The following is a 24,419-nucleotide window of genomic DNA, read 5'->3' on the forward strand; positions in this document are numbered from 1 at the left end:
TTTTGACAAACTCCTTTGATGTTCTGTGCTTAAGTTCAGTTGTTTTTATAGAGAAAGCTAACCAGTAAAGTAGATATGGAAAGTCTTTGAGTTTGTGCTGACTTGAATAAACCTGGAATCATGGTTCCATGTCAACTAAGAATTATATAAAATGTTTATCTTCAAGGCTCATACCAATCAGAGTAGTTAACTTGAGAATTAATTGCTTCAAAGTGACATGCATTTATTATTAATTATCCAAAATGAAGGATTTTTTGTATTACAAATATTCTATTATAAATTCATAAAGAATATGAAATCTTTTAAAATGTCTAAGTTAAACTTTATAGGTAATGAAATGGAATTGTGATAGAAGTTATATTTATACAGATCTTACACGTTAGCTCTATGAAACAAAGGGAAAAATCAAGTTTGGTCTTTAATGACCAAAGCGGTATGAAATTATTTCTTAAAGTTTAGCAAAAACATGCATAGATTAAAAATTAAAACCCAAGGAGGAAACTGCAATCGGAAAATAATGAAAAGATGCGCTCACCAAATGCCAGGTTCTAATCTAGGTCCTATATGGCAGAGAAAAAAAAAAAGAAATTTCTTATATAGATTGTATTTTAATAATGAGAAACAAAAATTAAACTGATGAGAATAGATACTACACTTGATCTTAGCCGAAAGGCCGAGAAGCAAAAATATAATGATTAAATTTATAATAAGTTAAAAGCTGATAATGCTATGGTGAGAAATCAAGGCAGGTTCAGGAGAGTGTGTGGAGGTATTTAATTTTCAGGTAGGATTGTCACCAAGAGCTCTCTCAGTATTTCTCATAAACTTGAGAAGTACCTTCTTTTGTTTTGTTTTTTGTGTTTTTTTTTTTAAAAAAGACAAAATTAAAAAAAGACTCTAGTCCTCAAAGAGTTCTATGTGCTGTATGTTTAAACTTTAATGTAAAAAATTTTAAATAGCAAATTCTAGTGAGAACAAAGACACAGAAAAAGAGGAATAGAAATAAAGATCATAAAGGAAGAAGAGGCCAAGTCAAGTATAAAAAGTAAAATAAAGAATTAATAGAACCACTTCTATATTTTTCATCTCTTGAGACAGCAGTTTAGGTGAGCCAGGGTCTATAGTAATAATAGCCACAGCACCTAATAATTTGAGCACTTTTCCCGGTGCTAGACAGTGTTAAGCACTCAATAATAGATTGCTTCAGTTAATGTCTACGCCCATCCTCTGATGTGTTACCTCCATTTACAAATGAGAGACTGAGCCTCCAGGAAGTAAGTAGCTTGCTCAGAGACACACAGTTAGTAATTGGTAGGACTGGAATGAGAATGCAGTTGTTAGACCCTAAAGCTCATGGAGGCACTCACCATATTTTAGTGTTTTAGAATGCTATCTCCTATCCCTGACTTTCTGCCTGAAATGGCTCGGATAATGCTTTCTTACTGCTTATGATTGTCTTTATTTTTCAGAGACGTCCCCATTTCCAATTGTATTTTTATTTAGATATATTGCACTTGACTACATTAAAGGCTATTCACAGAGTAAGTTTGTTTGGGGAAAGGTGTTTATAGCCTGAATCAAAATTTTTTTGAGTTTAAAAGCACAATTTTTTTTTTTTTTAAAGTGTTGAGTCTGCAGGGTGTAAACTCATTTTGATAATAAAAGATGTGGTTAAAAAGGTGAATAAAAATCTGTTATTTTTTTCTTTTTCAGTTCTAAATAGTTGCCATCGCTTCATCAGATAATTGAATTTACAAGTTCTTTGGATAATCCTAATAGCACAGAGAGCAACAGTTTTGGGGAGAGGTTAGTGCAGAAGTGTGAGCACTATTTTTCTATTTTTCTTCCTTCTCAAATTACTGAGGAACAGTGACATTTTTTAGTTTAAGTTACATAATCTTCTAGGATACAGAAACGTTTCTAAGTAGGTTGTCAGAAGTATTCTGTAAAGTCTTTAGAATAATTGTCCTATTTGCAGAGAGAAATATGTAGTACTCAGTATTTTGTATTACCATTTGATTTGCTATTTACTGATGTGTGTCATTAAGCATGCTTAAAAATAAACTAATAATTTGCATGAAAATACATTTCAAAAAGCATGGTAATCCATTAATTAACCTGGTAGATAATGACATTTGAGCCCCTCATCCTTTGAGCTTGTTTTATTGCTATTTTTGCATTGTACAGTTTCTAAAAATGTATGGCCGAAGAAGCATACTTGCAGGGATTGGAGTTTATTTTGTAGTCTAAAATCAGAAAGCTTTTGTTGATAAAATGAGCACATCCTAGAATATAATAGAAATATGTTTCTGTTTTGCACTTAAGTAAAATGTACAGCTGTTATATAAACTTTTAATGAAGACAGTGTTCACAAATTTGAATGCATGAAGCTTATGCATGAAGATCTTGCTTTTTTCAAGGTCATTAAAATTTTAAGGTAAACTAATAACAACATATATATACACATATATACACACACACACATATATATATAAAGAAAAAAGGTGGATTTGGCTTTTGTTTTATTTTAAAATTTGCTTTGATTACATTCATTAGTAAGTTCTCTCTTTAATTCCACATTACTTTCTTATAAATTTTATTTTACAAATATTATAATATTGAGGGATTTTTTTAAAACTAAAGTCAGGGAGATTAAAAAAATTAACTGGATATTTTCCATTGAAAGAAATATAATCATAAAGGTCACATGGCCATAAATAGTTTTGAAAAGTAATTAAAATATCAGAACTCTCATTTTTTTAAATTTATGTTTTAAGTTCATGGGTACAAGTGCCGGTTTGTTCCGTAGGTAAGCTTGCATTGTTGGGGTTTATTGTACAGATTATTTCATCACCCAGGTATTAAGCCTAGTACCTATTCGTTATTTTTCCTGATCCTCTCCCTCCTCCCACTCTCCACCCACTGAAAGGCACCAGTGTGTGTTGTTCCTCTTTGTGTGTCCTTGTGCTCTCATCATTTAGCTCTGCTTAAGTGAGTACGTGCAGTATTTGGTTTTCTGTTTCTGTGTTAGTTTGCTAAGGATAATGGCCTCCAACTCCTTTCATGTCCCTGCAAAGAACATGATCTCATTCTTTTTAATGGCTGCATAGTATTCCATGGTGTATGTGTACCACATTTTCTTTATCTAGTCTGTCATTGGTGGACATTTAGGTTTATTACCTGATTTTTTCCATTGTGATTAGTGCTGCAGTGAACATGCACCTGCATGTGTCTTTATAATAGAATGAATTATTTTCTTCTGAGTATGTACCCAGTAATAAGATTGCTAGGTTAAATCGTATTTCTGTCTTTAGGTCTTTGAGGAATTGCCGCACTGTCTTCCACAGTGTTCAAACTAATATGCATTCCTACCAATGGTGTATAAGTGTTCCTTCTTCTCCATAGTCTTGCCAGCGTCTGTTATTTTTTGGCTTTTTAATAATAGCCTTTCTGCCTGGTGTGAGATGGTATCTCTTTGTAGTTTTGATTTGCATTCCTCTAGTGATCAGTGATGTTGAGCTTTATTTCATATGATTGTTGGCTATGTGTATATCTTGTTTTGAAAAATGTCTATTCATGTCCTTTGCCTACTTTTCAATGAACGTGTTTGTTGTTTTCCTTGTGAATTTAAGTTCCTTATAGATGCTGAATATTAGAACTTTGTCACATGCATAGTTTGCAAAAATTTTCCCTCATTCTGTAGGTTGTGTGTTTACCCTGTTGATAGTTTCTTTTTCTGTGCAGAAGCTCCCCAGTTTAATTAGATCCCATTTGTCAGTTTTTGCTTTTGGTGTCTTCATCATGAAATCTTTCCCCTTGCCTATGTCCTGAATGGTATTGCCTAGGTTGTCTTTCAGGGTTTTTATAATTTTGGCTTTACATTTAAGTCTTTAATCCATCTTGAGTTAGTTTTTGTATATGGTGTAAGGGAGGAGTCCAGTTTCAATGTTCTACAAATGGTTACCTGGCAGAACTAACATTTTTCATGATGACTGTTTAAGTTTAATGTATATTTTAGATCACAGAAGTAAAGATAGAATTACCTAAATAAGATACACAAATACACACACACACACACACACACCCCTACAAGACCGCTCCACCACACACTAACAGACTGGCACATTCATTATATATATATAACAATTTATCACAAGTCTTTGCCACTCCTGCATTTGGAAAGAGAACAGAGAGAGAAACTGAAAGTTGTAGTTTATAGCCTTTTCTGTGATTCAGGACAATAAAGTAGGCATAATTTAGCTATGTTTATAAAATAAATGGACAGATCTATTTGAGATGCTAGATAGCTATAACCTTAGATTTTGTGGATTATAACCAGCAATAAATAAAATTCAATCCATGTAACATAAAAAGGGAAGGATCGTGTTAGAACATTGTGGCAAGCCCTGTGTTGTATAGATCTCTTCATATTACTAAAATCATAAAACTTTCCTTGCTTTTCAGCAGCTGTTCTTACCCTACCAGACATTTGTTCACATTTACATTAATTAAAACATTCCTTAGAATTTTGAACCTAATATTTTCTACTTTCAGTATAAATTCTCTTTCCTGGGGTCACTTAGCTCCTGGGCATTATTTTAATCATGGTAATATGAATGGATTGATTAAAGAATTAGATATAAAATAACTTATACTAAATTCATATTCCAAAAACCTGCATTTTTTCACATTTTAGCCTGTCTTCAGTTGGAAAGTATCTTACAATATTGATGTGGTAGTGATATTTTTTCTCTTTATTAGAGATATAGAAAATAATTCATCTTGAAATGGATGATGTCTTAGATTTGAAGATATATGGTAACTTACCCACTCTGCTATCGTTATAGTCATCTAGTCACTGGAGAACTCGTCTTTTTGTCACTCAATTTGAAACCTCAAGGGTTGTACCTTACAATAAATTTCCTTAGCTTCATCAGTGGGAGTGAAGTGAGTTTAGTGCAGAATGATATAAATGATAGTACTTCTTACATCAAAATCCTTATACTTTGAACAGACACTTTATCAAGTGGCTGAGCAAACACAGCAGCTTTTGAAGTATTTGAAGAGCCATTGAATTTAAGAGTCTTCATGCCTTCACTGTTCTTTAATCTTATTAGTACATGCCTCCTTCAGAACACTGGCTCTTCCTTGGTTCAAATTTAAGGACTTGGATTATAAAATAATGGCTGAAAACTTCTTATCTACTTCAACCTGTTGATAGATATATCAAATACTTAGGAAGCTCTTGAATTTAAAATAAGAAATCATAATATTTTTAAATGCTATCCAGATTGATAAGGACCTATTTGATCTCCTTTTTAAAAAACTATTAAAAAATAGTCATTCTTTCCCTACTGTATTTTTTTCCCGTTGAACAAGGTAAATTTTATGGCCTAGTGTTTTGTATTTACTAATAAAATGATCAAATGGATCAAATCAATAAGAAATGGACTAGAACAAGTATAGTAAATCTCAGATATTCAGACCTCAACATTACTTTTAGAAATGGCAATCTTGTATATCTGATTCTGTCAGTAACTTAAATGGATATCATTTTATCTGACTTTCCTATTTGTATTCTTCTCTTGTCATATTCATTCTGTCCTCTTTATGCTTGGAATGTGATATGTTTTAGATATTTGTGCCCTCAAGATCTCATGTTGGAATGTGATTCCCAGTGTTGGAGGTGGGGCCTGGTAGAGGTGTTTGGAACACAAGGGAGGATTCTTCATGAATGGCTTGGTGCCCTCCCCTTGGTAACAACTGAGTTCTCACTTACATGAGAGCTGGTTGTTTAAAGGAGCTTCACTCCTCCTCCTCGCTCTCCCTTGCTCCCTTTCTTGCCATGTGACATTCCTGGACACCTTCTCTTTCTGCCATGTTGTAAGCTTCTTAAGGCCCTCACCAAAAGCAGATGCCAGCATCATGCTTCCTGTATGTATGGTCTGCCGAACCATGAGCCAAAATAAACCCCTTTCCTTTATGAATTACAAAGTCTCAAATATAACAATATAAAAAATTTCAACGTGAGAAATAAACAAGAAACTGTATATGAAAACACTGCCTTATTCTTGGCGTAAAATTGGTGCCACATGCAGACAGTAAGGTAATCAGATCTACATTTGACTTACGCACACCTCCCAGCTCTACCACTTAACAAGCTGTCTGCCTTTGGGCCAACTCGTCTCCCCTTCCACTTCTGTTTCCCTAATTCAGCCTCAGTTTCCTTACTTTTGAGTACTGTCACTTGTACTTCTAAAACTCAGTCTATGTCTCTCCTTTCCCACTGTCAGAGATTACACATACATAACTATCCTTGGACTGTTGTTAGACTGCTGACTGGTTTCCCCGACTTAGTCTTTCCACTGTCTGTTTCATACTGCTTACAACCTCCAGGTTAATTTTTTTGATTGTAAAACCCTTTCTCAAGAATTTTAAACACTATCACACTTAACTAACAAAATAAGTCTTAAGACCTTAGCCCAGCCTTCAAAAGTCTTCATATACAGCTTGGCCATCATAGTTTTCTTCCTTGACTCTCTCTTTCCTTGCATATTGCTTTTTGCTCTACTTGTGCGGGTTCATATGTATGCCTAATCTCCTTTTACAGGCTGTAAGCTACATGTAAATGAAGACCATATCTTAGTTATTTTTGTTTCTTGCACAATATCTTGTACATTGTATGTATTTAGTAAATGAATGGGGGAGTAAAGATAATTTACTGTACTTTCCTCAATTATAAAAAACAATATATGCAATTTGGCTTTTCTTGGTAAGTCAGTGTTGTCATTCTGAATATCAGTTTCCAAGTTTTATTGGGAACCTATTATGAGAAGGTCCTCTGCTAGGAATATGGAGGTAGCTATGGATAACTGATGACCTTTTAAGGTGTCCTGCTAAATTTATCCTGTGTACTATGTATTGGAAACCATATAATGATGGTAGTTGAAAATAAGTATAAATTGGCTTTGAGTCATATTTTCAGAGGTAAATTTTCACCGAAAAAGGACGATGTGGGAATTGTGGTGCTGTGTGTGTCCCGTATCATGTATGTACATATGTGTGCATCTGTGTGTATGTGCATGCACATGAGAGAGTGAGGGAGTACCCAAGAGAGAGAACATGAAAAACAAACAAATCAGTTGCTCAGATAATCTCTCTGAAAAGGCTTGTTCTGATTCTAAGCAGCATTCCTAAAACATGTAGTTTCCTGATACTTGAATAATATATGGCAGTAGTTCATGATTATAAAGCTCTTTCACACACATCACCTCTTGTTTAGTGTTTAAATTGGTAGAAATTTCTGGATTTTAAAGGCCACATTTTCTAAAGGAAGCTATTGTTTTCCCTGGGTAATATAGACACAGAACTGAGTGATTGCGCGATTGGACACAGAAAAATTTTTTCTTTAAATTATAGGCCAGAAAAACATGTCTAAACCGATGTTTTGAAACTTTCTCTATGGCTTTTATACGCTTTTCCTGTATGGCTACCAATTATATAAAGTAAGTAGATTCTAACATTTTCAATATGACGATCTCTTTCAGTGTCAAAGAGAAATGAATCCTTGTATAGCAATGGTTCTTTTACTGTCCTTTGATCGAAAAAAGTATACACAAAAACTATTAAATTTTGTGACTTTAAAATTGCATTTTTTGGTGTGCGAAGCTCAGCCTGTACTTTATTGTGGGAAAAGCATGTAAAATGATGGACATGTGATTTTTATTTTACTGTAACATTGAAAATAACATTTAAATATTATTTAATTCTGTTTCAGAAAAATAATTTTGTTGAGAACATTCTCCTTTATTAAGAAAAAGAAAAAAAGGCATGCCAGGCATGATAGCTCACTAATCCCAGCACTTTAAGAGGCTGAGGTGGGCAGATCGCTTGAGCTCAAGAGTTCGAGACCAGCCTGGGCAACATGGTGAAACCCCATTGCTACAAAAAATATAAAAATCAGTTTGGTGGCCTGTGCCTGTGGTCTCAACTACTTGAGAGGCTGAGGTGGGACAAACTGCTTGAGCCTGGGAGGCAAAGGTTTCAGTGAGCCAAGATCGCGCCACTACACTGCAGCCTGGGTGATAGCCAGACCCTGTCTCAAAAAAAAAAAAAAAAAAAAAAATGCCCCTAAATAAATGAGGGAATTATTATTTTTAGTTTTGCAACCTTGAATAATTTTCCTATAACATTTTAAAAATTATAATTCAGGTGACTAAAATGAAAGTGTTCATAGGAGGAAATAGTCATCTCTAGTGTTAGTGAGAAGTTGAAGTTGGTTAGGAAGGGGTTCAGAACGTGCTACCCCAAAATATGCCACTTTGGTTTACTGATTATTTTGAGCTGAATCTGTTTGAGAAACAACAGATGCAGAAAGAGCTCTTTGATCTCCTCCTTTCTACCAAAAAGCAAATCATAAAATTGCCCGTGAAAAAGGTGTCTTTCCTGTGCCAGGAATAGGAGGACATTCTCATCACCAGAGATTGGGAAGTCAAAATAGACCGGTACAAACAAACCTACTAAAATAACCCTGTCTTCCATCAATTTCCCCCATATATTTCCTCATTGTGTTCCCACAATTGACTGCCCCCAGCACAGGCTCTTGTGTCTTGTCACATTCCCATAATTGATCATTCATTGTGTAAAAGGCACATTAAATGTTTGGACCTAATTTTTTTTTTTTTTCTTTTTAACTTTTAGGTTCAGGGGATACATGTGCAGGTTTGTTAGTGGGTAAACTGCATGTCGTGGGGGTTTGGTGCACAGATTATTTTGTCACCCAGGTAATAAGCATAGTCCCTGATGGGTAGTTCTTCCATCCTCACCCTCCGCCCATCTTCTGCCCTCAAGTAGGCTCTGGTGTCTGATAATGCAGGAATGGAAAACCAAATACCTCATGTTCTCACAAATGTGAGCTAAACATTGAGTACACATGGACACAAAGAAGGGAACAATATAATCTGCATTTTAATAGTAAAAACATGTACATTCTTTGAAACACAGTGTCAAATGTGTATAATGACATAATTTAGTCTTTAGACAACGCCTAATCGTATATAAATTCCCAGCCCCTTACAATCACATAACTACTCACTCAGTGAGAACTTACAATAACATGACTACCAGTCAGGTTGGAAACCATTGCTTTTGATGATATGCTTGCCTTATTTAGCCACTGCTATCAAAAGCCTATGTTGTCAACCAGTAATTCATTAATTGATATTTTAATTCAGCTGTTTTTAAAGTATTCCAGAACATTACTCTCTAAACTGTACTGTTTTAGTTTTCGGAAGATTTATCCCAGTATTTAGTGAACTGGAATGAAGAACAAAAGCTAAACTTCTATTTGAATAGTCTTTTTTTTATTCCACAGTAGTCATTATTTGCCATGTCTTTGATTATTTATTTTCGTTATCCGTATTTCAGCATTAAATGTATTGGTAGGCTCAAATCATGTTCAGCTATACTGAGTGACTTTAAATGTCCCTGTGCCTAGTAGTCATCATTTGAATCTCGGTCTTTCTTTCTCAATACAGTAATATTCTGATTATCAGTTTCAGTTTGAATTAGAGAAGGCTGGCCTGGATTCACTAAAATGGAGGCAACACTACTAGCAGAAGTTTCTGTAGCATGTCCGTCTTCACTTCTGAGTTTCCGTAGCATGTCCATCTTCACTTCTGACTTAGACAAAGATTTTCAAGGGTTGACAATGATGGCTCATTGTTCCTTGCCCACAGGTTCTATTAATGTGATAATTTTTGCAGTAATGGTAATATACTAACATTTCTGAGATTAATGATATATTTTCCAGGAAATCAAAACAAAAAGCACTTAAACTATCTGCATTTCTACTAAGGTTAGAAGAAACTTAAGATTTCTAAGATACCAATGCATATATCATTGTAGATTTTTGTATCAAGTGCCATTTCTAGATACTTTGAGCCTAATAAATTTGAACATAATGATAGCTTTTAATTTTGCTGTAAATATGCTAATACCATCTAACAACTTATTGTGAAAAATCAGATGTTCAGTACAGATGCAACGAGGCATTTCCTTTTTTGAATTTTTTTTATCTGAAGTTGATTGAATTCACAGATGCAAAATCCACAGATATGGAGGACTGACTGTATTTACTAATATATCTAGCAGACACATGGAGATAGTATAACTATTAGTAAATATTTAAAAGGTGACTACATGTTGGACTTATTATTTACAACTTGTCTTGGTAGAAGTAATATAATCTTACAGAGCAAAATTTCTATTCAGTATGGAGAAGAATTTATAACAAGTGGAATAGGTTGCTTGAAGAGAAAAGTGGATTAGGTAGGTTTCGTCCCAGGCTGGGTGATCACTTGCTGAGTCATGTTGGGAGTATAACAGGGGTCTCATGGGTGTGTGCAGTAGATAGCCGGTAAAGCCCCTTTCAAACATAAAACTGTACAAGAAGAAATGAGTGCTTAGTACAAATTATGATTTAACACTGCTCAAAAACTCACTTTTAAATTGCTGTCTCAGCACATATTTTACAATGTCTCATTCAACTCCTCATCTGTTGTGAATTCCTTAAAAGCCGTACATTCAAAATTGTGCTAGATTCAGATGCAGCGGAATACGGAGGGCATCAGAGACTCGACCACAGCACTGACTTTTTCTCTGAGGCTTTTGAACATAATGGGCGTCCCTATTCTCTTTTGGTAAGTAAGTTTCTCAACGTATTTCCTGCTATTTTAATTTACTCTTTTATTCTTATAGTAATGTTTTTGTTCAAATAAACAACTCTTCAAATAAGCAACATGGAGTAAAAGCATGAAGGAAAGGGATTAGGGAGAGGGGACTACGCTTGACCAGATGTAATGTGTGGTACTGGACTAAATTGTGTTTTGGAAAAACTAATAGTAAAGGATATTTAGGGGACAATTGGCAAAAATTAAATATTAATAGAATTCAAAACTATTTCTCAAGAAATGAGCAGAAGGCAGTTTTTTATTTTTCTTTCAATTATGAACATTTCTATTCTTTATGCAACAATTCACTCTCCTTCTGTTCTTGTTTTCTCCATAACATTTTATATTAAGCAGATTTCTACATTATGGACTAGCAAATGAAGTTTAATTTAAAACACCTTAAAGGAGTCAATGAAAAATGTATCTTTCTTTTCTTTCATGTAGTAAATTGAAGACTGAATTCATTCTAGCTATAAAATTCTCTGGATTTTTTATATTACTAAAGGAAGCATTATATGACATAACTAATTTTTACATTGTAGTGTTCACACAAATAGAATGTTAGAATGTTGCTTTAAACTACTATGTTTAAATTCTTTAAAATATGTAGAATTTAGTAAGTTTCTAGATTCAGAGGAATTCATTATTTAATGTATGGCCATATAGTAGGTTCAAAACCACATCTACCATTCCTAATTCTAGGAGGCACCTAACAAATACATGACTTTACCATAGCTGTTAACATTCTTATTTCATTAAATTCTCTCACTTTTCAAAAGTTGAGATAGAAGTCAGGCATGAGAATCTCTATGGTACCCCTCGGCCTTCTATCTTTCTACTGTTTTCCCACCTCTCAGAGTGATGCCAGCACTCAGCTTCGTAAAGCTGCCATATTATACATAAAAGTGATATCCCAAAGATCACAGCATAAAATCACTGAAAAGAGCAGGGATTACAAAGAGTGAGTTGTTAGATTATGGGTTGTGAGGAAAGTGCAATGGAAAGTCCTATGAGAATTAGGTGTTGCCCTAAATGTATGTGTGTGCATATGAGTGTGTGTTGATGATGACATTGATCCAGCTTTAGATATATTTGGAGAAAGATATATATTTTTAAGAGAGAGGACTCAAAGGTGCTATCACATTCTTCAAGGAATTATTACTGTAGTCTGTGAGAACATTCAATTTTGACATGTAAAATAAGATTGATAAAAATAGTTTTTTTTATCAAGGAAGTGAATAAGAAAATTACCATAAAGTTCTGAAATAATCAAAAGAGTTAGATGCCCTTAGGGTTTCGGAAAGATGATTCAGCTCACAAAGGGGAGTCATGGGGAAGGAGCAACTGATTGCAATAAAACTGAACTTTCACTGATGGAACTAGAATGAAAGGACTTGGAAAGACTCAGACCGCAAAATTCTTACATAGCCAGCTTTTCTAAATGTCTGTGTACCCCAACAGGGTTCTGTTATAAAAAACTTGAAGGTATAGTGAAAATATCACAAAATGCCGCGGCACAGGACCTGGGATCCTGACCCTAGTCTGCCATTTACTCACTGAGAAATTGAGTGATTTAACTTTTTTTTTGCACTGCAGTTTCCCCCACTTGTAAAATGAAGATTATTCATATTATCTTCCCTACAGCAAGAGATTCTTAGGAAGCAGAAACTCTTTAACATGCCCAAGGTTTTTGGAAACTGTAAAATGCTACTGCATATGTTTTTTAAAGGTGTTATTGTCATGGATAGGCAATTATTATATAGTAGTTTAAACATGTCAAAATACTAAGTGTTTTGAGGACACGTAATTAAGAATACCTTCTCCCAACTTTGGGGAAATTATAATCATAGGCGACAGCTCAGACTCTTTTGAGGTGGGCAGAAAATATCTTGACATCCTTTCAATTTTGTAAGAGTGAAGATATGCTGGCATAATTAAAACAAGCCAACCAACCAGTGACAGCAACATCAGGAGATTACTTTTCAAGCACTAATCGAATTGATCTCACCAATGTGGAAAATGCAGTTGTAAATTATCAGATAGAATAAAGAAGATCTCATAAGTATCAATAATACGTAGAGGAGGACAGCCCTGCAAGGACATGGCCAACAGAGAAGAGCTGAACACTGCCTGCAACAGAACTCTAATCCAATGCAGCCCATGAGGTGAGGGCTAGCCCTGTCTTCCCAGCAGCGGCATCTTGTTTTCCATGACTACAGTGCTTCAGGAATTACTCCTTTAAATACACCTTTAGGCTCCAGATGATAAGATCACTCGTTTTAATGTCAGATTAAGGGAGTCCACACAGACTAGTAAAATACAGAAAATCTAGGCAAACAGGTTTTCTTTTTACCTAAGTTATTCAGCAAAGAGCCAGAGGAGAAAAAAAAAAAAAAATCACATTAACAAATGTACCTACTGTAATAATGCTTCATTATAAGGGAACTCCTTATTAAACTGAGTCATATGTGCTGGGATCCAGTGGAGTTGCTTGAACATGATCATGAGTGCTGTAGGTCTTATACCTCTTCCAGTGAGATCACTCATACCTCCTATTCTCGCAGACTAAAAGGAGGAAGGAAGAACAAAATATAACTTTTCCTTCTATGAAATTTTTCCCATCATAACTAGTACACAGCATTTGCCAAAGCTTAATTTGCAAGCTTAATAATCCAAAGGATCGCTGAATAAGTGTCAAATCTGTTTTCAAAGATAGCAACAAACAGCTCAAAGGAATTTTGTAATAGCCATACATGCTGCAGCATCAGCAGGTACTGCTCTAGCCTTGTCTCTGTGTGCTCCCTCAGCTGAAACTGTGAAGCCGGGGATAACTGCATGTATACAGCCATTGAAACGTATTTGCTAAGGTCAGAGTATGTCACAAATGTCCAAAAGCGATGGGACAGAGCTCCGCCAGTCTGCTTTACTGGCAGTTATTGGAAACTCCATGTTAGCATAATCATTTCTCTATATTTTGATTCCTGATACAGGAACCTAATATGTTAACCTATATGTTAATCAGTGCACTGGAGGCAGGGGGCTTCCTTTCCCTCCTCTGATTCATAAAATCCAATTCCATGGCACAAATGGGAGAAAAGAGATTATTGAGCCTTAAATGAATTCGATTTCTTTACATTAACTGAATGATGATGATGAAAATGAGAATAAAGCAATAGATGTAGCACTAATTACTTTGACAATTAGGCTTCCTATCAATAAGAAGTAGATGTATTTACTCTCATTCTAAATTTGGAGGTTCAAAAGTAGACTTGATTTAAATGTAGGATTTGGCATAGATGTATCACTTTTATTGCCCCTCACTTGTAAGTTTTAATACAGCTTAACAGTTGGAAAATATATTTTGCTCTATTCAAAATTATGAAAATAGCTTTTTAGAAGAAAGAAAATCTTGATTTTTAGTTTACTTTTTTAATGTATATAAGTTAGATGAGCTAATACACATTTCTATACAGAAACACTAGCATCACTTTTCTCCCAACCCTAATGCAAAATAATGAGAATTAGAATAAAAGAATACAATTTATTTTTTCTTAAAAAAGTATTTTATGAACTAAAGCATGTATGTGAAAACTAAAATTATTTTATATCATCTTTTATTTTTCAAAAGACTGTGTAATTTTTATTATGAAAAAATGTGTATGTAGACTATGAAGGAATCTAATGACTTTTTCATTGAATGATGTTTTGTTTGTTTTTTTTGTGAGACGGAGTCTCACTCTGTTGCCCAGGCTGGAGTGCAGTGGCACGATCTTGGCTCACTGCAACCTCTGCGTCTCAGGTTCAAGCAGTTTTCCTGCCTCAGCCTCACAAGTAGCTGGGATTACAGCTGCACACCACCATGCCCAGCTAATTTTTGTATTTTTAGTAGAGATGAGGTTTCATCATGTTGACCAGACTGGTCTCAAACTCCTGACCTCAGGTGATCCACCTGCCTCGGCCTCCCGAAGTGCTGGGATTACAGGCGTGAGCCACCATGCCCGGCCCACTGAATGCTGTTTTCATTCTTCCAAAATTATATGTGTATATGCTATTTCTAAACTTAAAAATTTCTAAGAGAATTTTTTAAATTACCCTTTAAAGTATTAAATGTTTTTTTAATTTTAAAATTTTCTTTTTTAAAATGTTTGACACTGTGTTTTCAAAAATTGTGTAATTAAATTTTGCAAGTCAATTATTAGTCCTAGAGGAAAATATAGTCCTAGAGGAAAATAACATTTTGCCTGAATGACATAAAATAGACCATTGTGTGAACAGTTGTTTTTTTAGCCACACTCATGGTTAGTGTAATAATTAAGTCATTAAAGTCATCAAAATAACTGAGTAGATTAGCATGCATTTGACTCTCTTAATAAATGAATTAGATTGTACTGTGCTATTCTGATTCTTTGTGAAGAGCAGACTATTAATATAGCTAGAAAAAAATGAAACTCATAGCTATATACTACATTGTCTCATGTTCTTAAGGTGATTCTAGATATAAAATGTTTAGGGCTTACAGGCTAATAAATGGACATAGGAGATATGTTTATCAGCATGCATGTTATGCATAGTAAGTCCCTTCTATATACAGGTATGTCAATATACTTTTTATATTTAAATATACTTAAATGATTGTGTTTAAATCTACTTAAATGTGTTCATGCTTCTTTTCTCTTGCCATATTAATCAAAACTGTTGTATGAATTAAAATGATAAAATGAGAATTACAGAGCCAATACTTAGACTAAATTTTAGGAACCCCAAATTGTTCGTGTCTGTAATTATCTCATCATAAGGGTTATCTCTGATTGTTTTAAGTTCTTTAGTATAATTAGTAGTAATTTCCTAACCACTAAAAAAATTGGTTTACATACTCAGAAGAAAACTCAAAATTCCATAAATAGCCATAGTTAAGAAAAATCACTGGCTTAGGGAAATTCTTCTGTGTTGCCTGTACCATAAGGGCTCTGGAGCCATAGAAACACATTCTGATGACTAACACTGCAGTGAAATATATGTATATTATTACAAAGTATTTCTGTTAATGATATTATACAATTGTGAACCGAAGGTGTTTGTTTTTAGCGTATTGCATTAAGAGGTCTCTAAGTATGATGGAAGTGTCGTTATAAACCTCCTTACATGAAAAGACCAGTATCTGTTAGTGAATATTCTTGAAGCATTTTTTAACCATCAAATGCCACAATGGCAATATATTGCAGTGCATATACTACAACCCTGGAACTTTGTTATGGCATCCTTTGAAAAAAAAACCTCTCAGCTGGGTGCGGTGGCTCACACCTATAATCCCAGCACTTTGGGAGGCCAAGGCGGGCGGAACAGCTGAGGTCGGGAGTTCGAGACCAGCCTTACCAACATGGAGAAACCCCATCTCTACTAAAAATACAAAAAAAAATTAGCCGGGTGTGGTGGCGTATCCCTGTAATCTCAGCTACTTGGGAGACTGAGGCAGGAGAATCACTTGAACCTGGGAAGTGGAGGCTGCGGTGAGCTAAGATTGCGTCATTGAACTCCAGCCTGGGTAACAAGAGTGAAAATCTGCCTAAAAAGAAAAAAAAAAAAACCTCTTAAATTTAGACAAGTGAAAATGCCAAAACATCAAAGAGTAAGACTGGTTCTAAATTATCATTATGTAATTATTATTATATTTCATTGATGATATAATGAGGTTATGAATGAAACAGTAGATATCACAATTGCTTAGGATCCAAATCTGAGATATAGCACTATAACATGCACTTACAGAGACCTCTCATTATTTATCCTAGACCTGACTAATGTGTTTCATTGCAACTTTCCTGGGAACCTTGGACTTATCAGAGTCTTTTTGCCTGCATTGTAGGACAATACTCTATAAGAGAAATGTTTTCCATGTAGAGGGAACTGAAATTATTTTGTCTAGTTTCTGGCTCTACTGAAATATTTAGATTGGTTTTCAGTGTTAGATTGCTCATGGCAGAACAATTCAGAACCATTCAAATTGTAACCTTCTGTCCCACTGATTAGTTAAATCCAGTTACTGTGATCCCCAAAATGAAATATGTAGACTATGGCCAGCCACGGTGGCTCACGCCTGTAATCTCAGCAATTTGGGAGGCCAAGGCAGGCAGATCATGAGGTCAAGAGTTGAGACCATCCTGACCAACATTGAGAAACCTCATCTCTACTAAAATTACAAAAATTAGCTGAGTATGGTGTTGCGTGCCTGTAATACCAGCTACTCAGGAGGCTGAGGCAGGAGAATGGCTTGAACCCGGGAGGCAGAGATTGCAGTGAGCTGAGATCACACCACTGCATTCCAGCCTGGTGACAGAGCAAGACTCCATCTCAAAAAAAAAAAAAAAAGAAAGAAAGAAATATGTAGACTAGACTAGACCCCCTGATAAGTACATGGGAAACTCCTTTAGAAGGGTAGGTCACTTTCTCAATTTATACCTGTTTTGATAAGATGTAGGGAGGGAATGGGTTGAATCACACTTTGTTTGTTTGTTGTTTGTTTGTTTTTATTTCTCCTTCTTTGCTTTGGGTTGTGTTCATTTTGTCTGTAGCTTCATTATGGAAATGTGCTCTCCTTTGGACTGGGTCTGTCAGGATCTTTGGTAATAGTCCTGCTTTATTTGTGGATAACTCCAGCTTCCCTTTATTGACTCACTCTCATAACATCTTGCGTATGACAAAGAGAAAATGTTGCATAGAAAGGATTGCATTAGCAGTGAAATTCTGATGTGGTGTGATAGTTATAAGATATAAAATACAATGTGTAAACTATAGGGAAACAGCTTGTAGCACTGAAATACATGGTTTTCTCACACTTAGTGACCGCACGGATGTAATATTTATCTTTTTGGAAATACTGTATTGCAAAACAGACCATGAGACATTGAGCTACACAGCGACTGTTAGCATTTGTTAATCTTTTTCAGATGATCTTCATTTCCTAAATCACTATTACTTTGAATTGAAGATTAGAAAAACCGTTCTCTAGCCATTAAATCCAAAATATAAATTTCTTTAAGTGCCACCATTTTAAACCTGCTTTAACTTTTGATGTTAAAAACTAACCAACTGTATCAATATATCTGATTTTTTTGAGTAGTATTGGTTCTTTATTGTGAAACCTTAAGAGAAAACATTGTGTTCATTTGCAGAGTTGAGATGTATTGGACATACAAGTCTCATTAAATGAAAATCAACTGTTCTGTTTCTTTAATTATTTTTTCCCTAAAGTCATGTTTGCTTTGCGCCTTCATTCTGGTTCTAACCTCTGAAAGCCTTTTTTTTTTTTTTTTTTTTAACCATCAGGCAAGCTTTCATTTAGAGATAAAGTGACTGAAAATAGTAAAATATCAGCAAAGTCAGAAATGAAGAGAGATTGTCACAATGACAACCATCTATAATATTATTTTTACTGTTTGCTTTGTTAATACTTAGATACATTGTTTGAACTAGCATATAAATAAGCATTAAGCAGTTCAAATCACTTCTCAATTTTATAAAAAGATTTCAGATATATTAGAGAGTATCTTGTTAAATACGCATCTATTGATCCACTATTATTCCTTTGTTCATTGTTCATTTTTTTAATTCAGTCATCATCAACATCTGCCTTGTCCAATGGCACCAACTGAGAGTTAGAAGATAAACGTATGACTTCCGCCTTTCTAAAACTCATAGTCTAATGAGGGAAACAGATGGTAAACTTGAAAAATCATTCACAAATTCTGTTAAGTGTTCAGAAAGAAACAAAAAAGCTGCCATGATTAGAAAAGAAGAACTTACCATATCTAGGGTTGTCAAGGAAAGCCTCTCCATATAGCTGGGATTTTTCCAAGAGATAAGGAATCAGCAAGGCAACGAGTGTTTACAGCAGAAGGCACATCATAGGCAAAGATTCAACAAAAGAGGAGTGTTTGATGTGTCCAAGGACCTGAAAGGCTCCTGCGGCTGGAGTGTAGTGGGTGAAGATGCAAGCAAGTAGCTGAGCTGGGATACCAGATGTAGGCAGAGAGGAGCGAGTCAGGGCTGTGCACACCATGGAGAGAATCTGAATCCTAGTTGAAGTGCAATGGCAAGCTTAGTCATTGGTTTCAATTGAGAGTTAGGATTCCTTATATTACATTTCAGTTTTTGTTCTTGTAAGGAAACAAAAAGAGACAAGATTACAAATAAAAGTGTCTTGATGCAAAACAAGTGCTTTGTATATTGCTTTTCTTCATCTAACTGAAGTAGTAACACTGCAAACTGGCAGCCTTCCTTCACCACCTGATAGAGCCTAAACATGGCAGTAGCAGGGCCGTTTACATCATTCCTGTGTGAGGAGCATTGGTTTTCATTAAGTCGTATGGAGCCCTCTAGTGGTGGTTGCTTTATGATAGTCATGTTGCTGCCACAACTGTAGGAACTGCGCAATTGAGCCTTCTAAGAGCATGTAAAATTGTAAAGGGAACTGTAACTTTTAGGCCGATGTGAGGCTGCATCGTGCCTATATCTCTTTGACATAATGACAGGCCGTTTGGTACTCTCTTCAATTGCATTGACATAATTGTTTTGACGTAGGTGTACATTCCAAGCAGAGTGGCGCTCATCCTTCAGAATGTGGATCTGCCGAATTGAAGAGGCCTGATTTCGGCTCCACCAGATGCAGATTTGCGTTTTGCTTTCTTGTTATCACTGTCACACAGCTATAACATGTATGCTTTTCAGAATACAGTTGTCTAGCCAAACCGTCAGGTATCTGAAGTTCAATATTGGTTTATGCAAATACAGCAAACTTTTCTTTAAGTAGATGGGAGAATATGTTTAAAATATTAGGAATCCTAGACCATATTTTCAAGTCATCTTAGCAGCTAGGATTCTCAAATGGAAGTGTTATATATAATATGTTAAAAACATTTTGCTTTCCTGGCTAATTATTTGATCCTTTTAAATTCTAATTTCAGTCATTTGTCATGTATGATTTTTTCTGTTAAATGTACACAGTATTTAAGATGGATATTTGGCGGCTGTATTTGTTCTGATATCTTTTGGTCTAAATTATGAGGTACCAAGATTGTTTCTTTGTTGTTTTCTTTTTGAATTGTGTTTAGAAATACTGTAATAAATATGCAATAGTGATACAAAATAAAGAATTATATCCAAGATAATATAAAAGCCATTATGTATGAACTCATCCATGTCTCGTTTTGTGTAAGTTTTATTTTGTGATCTCTTGTCCACTAAGTATCTTGTTAAATGCCATTACCCCAGTCTTTCTGAAGCCCTGAAATGGTAATTGTAGCATTTCAGAAAATGTCTTTCCTTTCAATCAATAAAAAGCTTTTGTAAAATTGCCTTTGCTAATGTTTATTTTGCTATACTATTATAGGGCTTGATTATAAATGAATATTATTGTGCCTTATCTCAACTCTAATACCTTCTCCACATACATTCACATCTACGTGATGGACTAGGAAGCATGGAGATTAATATTTTTTTTTTAGGCACAATTTTGTAACTTGAAATCACACTAACCAATTTTGATATCTAAGCTACTCCTTCATTGTAAACCCGAACACTTTTAGAAGCTAAATTAAGTATCTCAACTCAGTAGAATAATTCTTCATGAATTTACCCCTTGGTTAATTAAATACCAAGACAGGTCTAAGATCATTGATTCATAACTGACAGATTATATTGTACTTATGGGACATAAAGTATCTATTACTTTTTTAAAAAGATCTAATTTTCCCTAATATTAATACTGACTGCGTGTTTTTTGTTTTTAGCCTGATTATTTGTGATTAATTAGAAATGTGTTATTTCATTAAAAACTCAGTAGGAGAGATAAGCAATAAACATTTTTACAGCCAACTCTATACTGTGTATTAACCATCATCCTTAAACTGTTTTTAAATAAAGCCTTGAGCATCTAAGTGTGAAAGGTGTTATTTACTTTAACTTCTAAACAGAATAGTGGTTTGATTTCCTGAAAGAATCAGCAGTGCCAGCTGATAATGATTCGTGCTGGGGAAAATTACTGAAAGTCATCTGTAATGGTTTTCCCATTGCATAGACATTATTAATATCTTCGCACTGGCATGATCTCTGTACTGTGACTATCATTGATAAAAACACAGCGTAGAACCCTGAAGCATGATATATCTATCATGTTCTAATTTTTAGTTCCTTGATTTTGCATGTGTTATGTATGAAGAGATATACCGTTTATTAGGTATAGTTTTTAAATTACAATAAATTATTTAACATCTAGAACCCATTTACTTTTCATTTTGACCTCTGTGGCAGAGTGAGGAAGACCAGACTAATTATATACGATATTCGTATTATATTGATTGATTTTGCTAAAAGGTTCTTTAATTTCAGAATCTAAAGTTAGGATTTAACAATGTAATGTAAGTTAATTGCCCCTGTCAAGTGCCCTTCTCCCCCACCCAGAAGAGCAATAAATGCATGTTGCTAGGTAGGAATTACAAAAACCCATACAAGCAAATAAAATATTAAGAGTCCAAAATGGAAAGCAGTTGGGTTATATCACAGCATAGATGACCTTTATGGAACATTCTAATATTCTAATATATTTTACTATAGGACTTTTCATTTACGTATCAGTAACATTCTCATTGTTATGTCATCTTGTGGGAAGTTCTTTATTGGCTAAGTGTTTCAACAATCAAAACAGAGAGTTGCAACATTTTACTCTTATAATGTGCCTTATATTGTTTTTTTCTCTGACATATTTATTACCAACATCAGAAATGAGAGTGACCTGTCTTTGTTGACTTTTTAAAAATAAATATTTTGCTATTTCAGTTTTTTATGTTCTAGAAAACTTGAGTACAGATTTCTTGCCATCATTTTCTAATATTAGCAAACGAGTTCTAGTAGTTGCCCTATTACCCATAATAGGATTTACACCTAATGCTAGTGATGCATAAGGTTTTCATTTAATAAGTAGCCTACTCAGAAAATACCACAGCTCGTAATAGCCAAAAATTGAATTGCAAACATTTCTCCTAGAATGGTTCCTACTTTATACCACTTGAACTCTGAGGGTCAACTTCTCTCATATTCTCTTTTCTATAAGTATAATGTTTCTCACTTTACCCTGTTCTTAGCTGACGTGTTTATCTCTAACCTAAAATGAGGGAGTTAGCCACCATGTTCCTCAAGTTCAAAAAGTAACCAGTGACAATAAATTGACTTTTCTTGTAGCAGCTATAAAAGAATGCAAGTTTTTGTTGTTGTTGTTTTTTCTCTCTGACTGACGCACTCCCCTTAGCAATACCAATTCAATTCAGCATTTATCACCCATCAGGGTTATAGCCATTGCTATGGGGATCATATAGGAGGTTGTCTGAATAAGAAGCCTGTTCTTCAAATAATACGGAAGAGAGTACAGACAGATCTGGAGGAAAGCGATGAAGGGTCATGTGTTTTCCTCTCGCATTCAGCTTTCAGTTTCTGGAAAAACACCGTTTCACTGTCTCTGGTCCTGAAGCCATTGAATCTGTTGATGAAAGCAATGTAAAATAGCTTTCTTATTGGTTTTCCTATGTAGAATGAGCTGGAACAGACAGACCTGATAGAGACCAAAACAGTGAATCAGCTTGCTGGCTGGCCTTGTCCCTCTCAGACTATTTCGTTTTGCTATTTTGAGTCATGCCCTAAGCTTGAGGTCTTCAGAGTAGTGAGTTTCATTTCTTTCTCTATTCCTTATAAGGGGACAAGCACTGAGCTATGAACTTTGCTAGGTAGAATATTCTGATGAAAGAAAATAGCATAGCAATGTCATGTCCTTTATGCAGTGGAGTTCATTTATCATTCACAATGTGTTAGAATAGAAATGTAGATAAATTTTCTAACTAAAGCCAGCCTTTAGGGGGGAAAAAATCAAATGAACTCCCTGCTAATTTTTCTACTCTATTATCTTATTAATGGTGATTTGTAGAGAATTTCAGAGAAACATTCATATTTTAGGGCAGAGTTTCTTAACTGGTAGTGTGAGGAATTATCACACAGTAGCTGTAAGTGTTTTTGTCTCCATAAGATGTTACATCTGGATTTTAACTCTCAGCAAAAACTGTGCAGAGGAAGCAACGTTTATATACATTAAAAAATATATTTTGTGTTAGATATGCTTATGCTAATGACATGTCATTCAGAAGCTTACTTCTGACTTACAGTTTTTCTTGTTATTTCTGCTGGACCAGAGAGAGGTGTTTAGCCATCATATATGCTGTGTAGACTGTTTTACCCAGAAGCCTGAACTGTATTTTAAAAGAATAATGTGATACAGTGGACAGGAGACGTGGGCTCAAGTTACAGCTCTTCATGCTCAGTGCCTCCTCATTGCTTGTTTCCTCTTGGAACATACAGATGTCCCAGTGAATTCCTTTCCCCTGCGGTCAGTGTAATGCCCCTTAGTGTTTCAGCTACTCTCAGGCTCTGCACTAATATAGCCCAACCTTGTGAAGGGCATTTAACAGTCTCTCTACAGTAACCAAGAGGGCAATGTAAACTATATACAAAATGAAATAGTCTAGACCCCATCATAGCAACCGAGTGCTGAGATTCTCTATTTCTTTCCCTCTTCCCTCCAACGCACAACCTAGCTAGACTACAGGCAGAAGGAATAATTGACAGAGAAAACAAGAATTGTGAAAGAGAGCTCATAGGTAGAAACAATTTGGTTCAACTTTTTTTGTTATGAAAGTCTGTACTCGCAAGAACACATTGTTATTAATAAATGTTTATACAACTAGACGTTAATTTCTTGAAGATGGGGGAGAGATATCAACCGTTGGCCTGAAATTTCAACAGCCGTCTGATAGTAACAGTAAGGCAATACAAAACAGAAAACTGACCAAAAAAAGCTATCACACCAAATTACTTTGCCACACAAGAATTTGAATGAAATGAAGTGTTCAAATTGTTTATGCATACTTGTCTAAGGTAATGCAGGAAATAGCTGCAAATGTGTGAACAAACTCATCCAACATACATATTATAACACATATAAGTGTGTGAAAAAACACAGATAGACATATATAATTTGTAAGTCAACTGAAAACACACCAAGTCCACTAATTCTAATATTTAACTTGAACAAATGAATCACTTGATCTCTGTGTGTGATACTTGTTCTCAATTTTAGGTATTTTTCTGGTTACACACAAGCATCAAACCCAAACAAATGATTTTATTTGGATTTAAAGAAGGTTCTAGATGCAATATATATGTTTCAAATCTTTAGAAATTTCTCACCTCAAACTATTTAGCTATGAGTCTTCTATTTCTCCTTTAGAAAGGAAGGAGGAGCAGTTGAAATAACTTTATCACTTCTTTATTTATATCCAATAAGGATTCTTTTTTAACTGTTTGTAGTGTCACTTTCCATTGACTCCAGTAGTATACATGAAAAATACTGTTGCAATTTCATTACACACACACCCCAAGCCACGCTATCAGTTATTGATTAAAACTGATCATATGATATTGCACACATGCAGACACACAGTCACTCTATATTCCCTCTTGTTCTTTCTTATGGTAAGTGGGCATCACTCACTGGAACTTTTCTATGTAGAAAAAGCAGCAGAATACCTAATTCTTGACTGAAACATCTATTTTTTGAAAGACATACTGTATTGGCTACCATGTATTGAGCCC

The 24,419-nt window shown here is 34.8% G+C and overlaps 1 protein-coding gene and 1 pseudogene across 2 annotated transcripts in view; one reads left to right on the forward strand and one right to left on the reverse strand.

The window, feature by feature from the left end:
- The window catches only part of GBE1 (1,4-alpha-glucan branching enzyme 1), a 273,155-nt gene extending 253,076 nt beyond the window's left edge, over nucleotides 1-20,079 (forward strand). Inside the window, exons 15-16 of one of the 2 annotated variants that reach the window (XM_033211601.1) lie at nucleotides 10,583-10,700; nucleotides 19,308-19,838. In XM_033211601.1, the coding sequence (XP_033067492.1) occupies nucleotides 10,583-10,700; nucleotides 19,308-19,364 (175 nt within the window). In that variant the 3' untranslated portion in view covers nucleotides 19,365-19,838. Of the gene's footprint in view, nucleotides 1-10,582; nucleotides 10,701-19,307 lie in introns of both variants that reach the window. The other variant, XM_033211600.1, reaches the window with a different exon arrangement.
- LOC117084765 lies at nucleotides 584-685 on the reverse strand (annotated as a pseudogene).
- Nucleotides 20,080-24,419: the final 4,340 nt, after the last annotated feature.

This window comes from Trachypithecus francoisi, unplaced genomic scaffold, assembly GCF_009764315.1.
Source record: "Trachypithecus francoisi isolate TF-2019V2 unplaced genomic scaffold, Tfra_2.0 Lachesis_group0, whole genome shotgun sequence".
NCBI lineage: Eukaryota > Metazoa > Chordata > Mammalia > Primates > Cercopithecidae > Trachypithecus > Trachypithecus francoisi.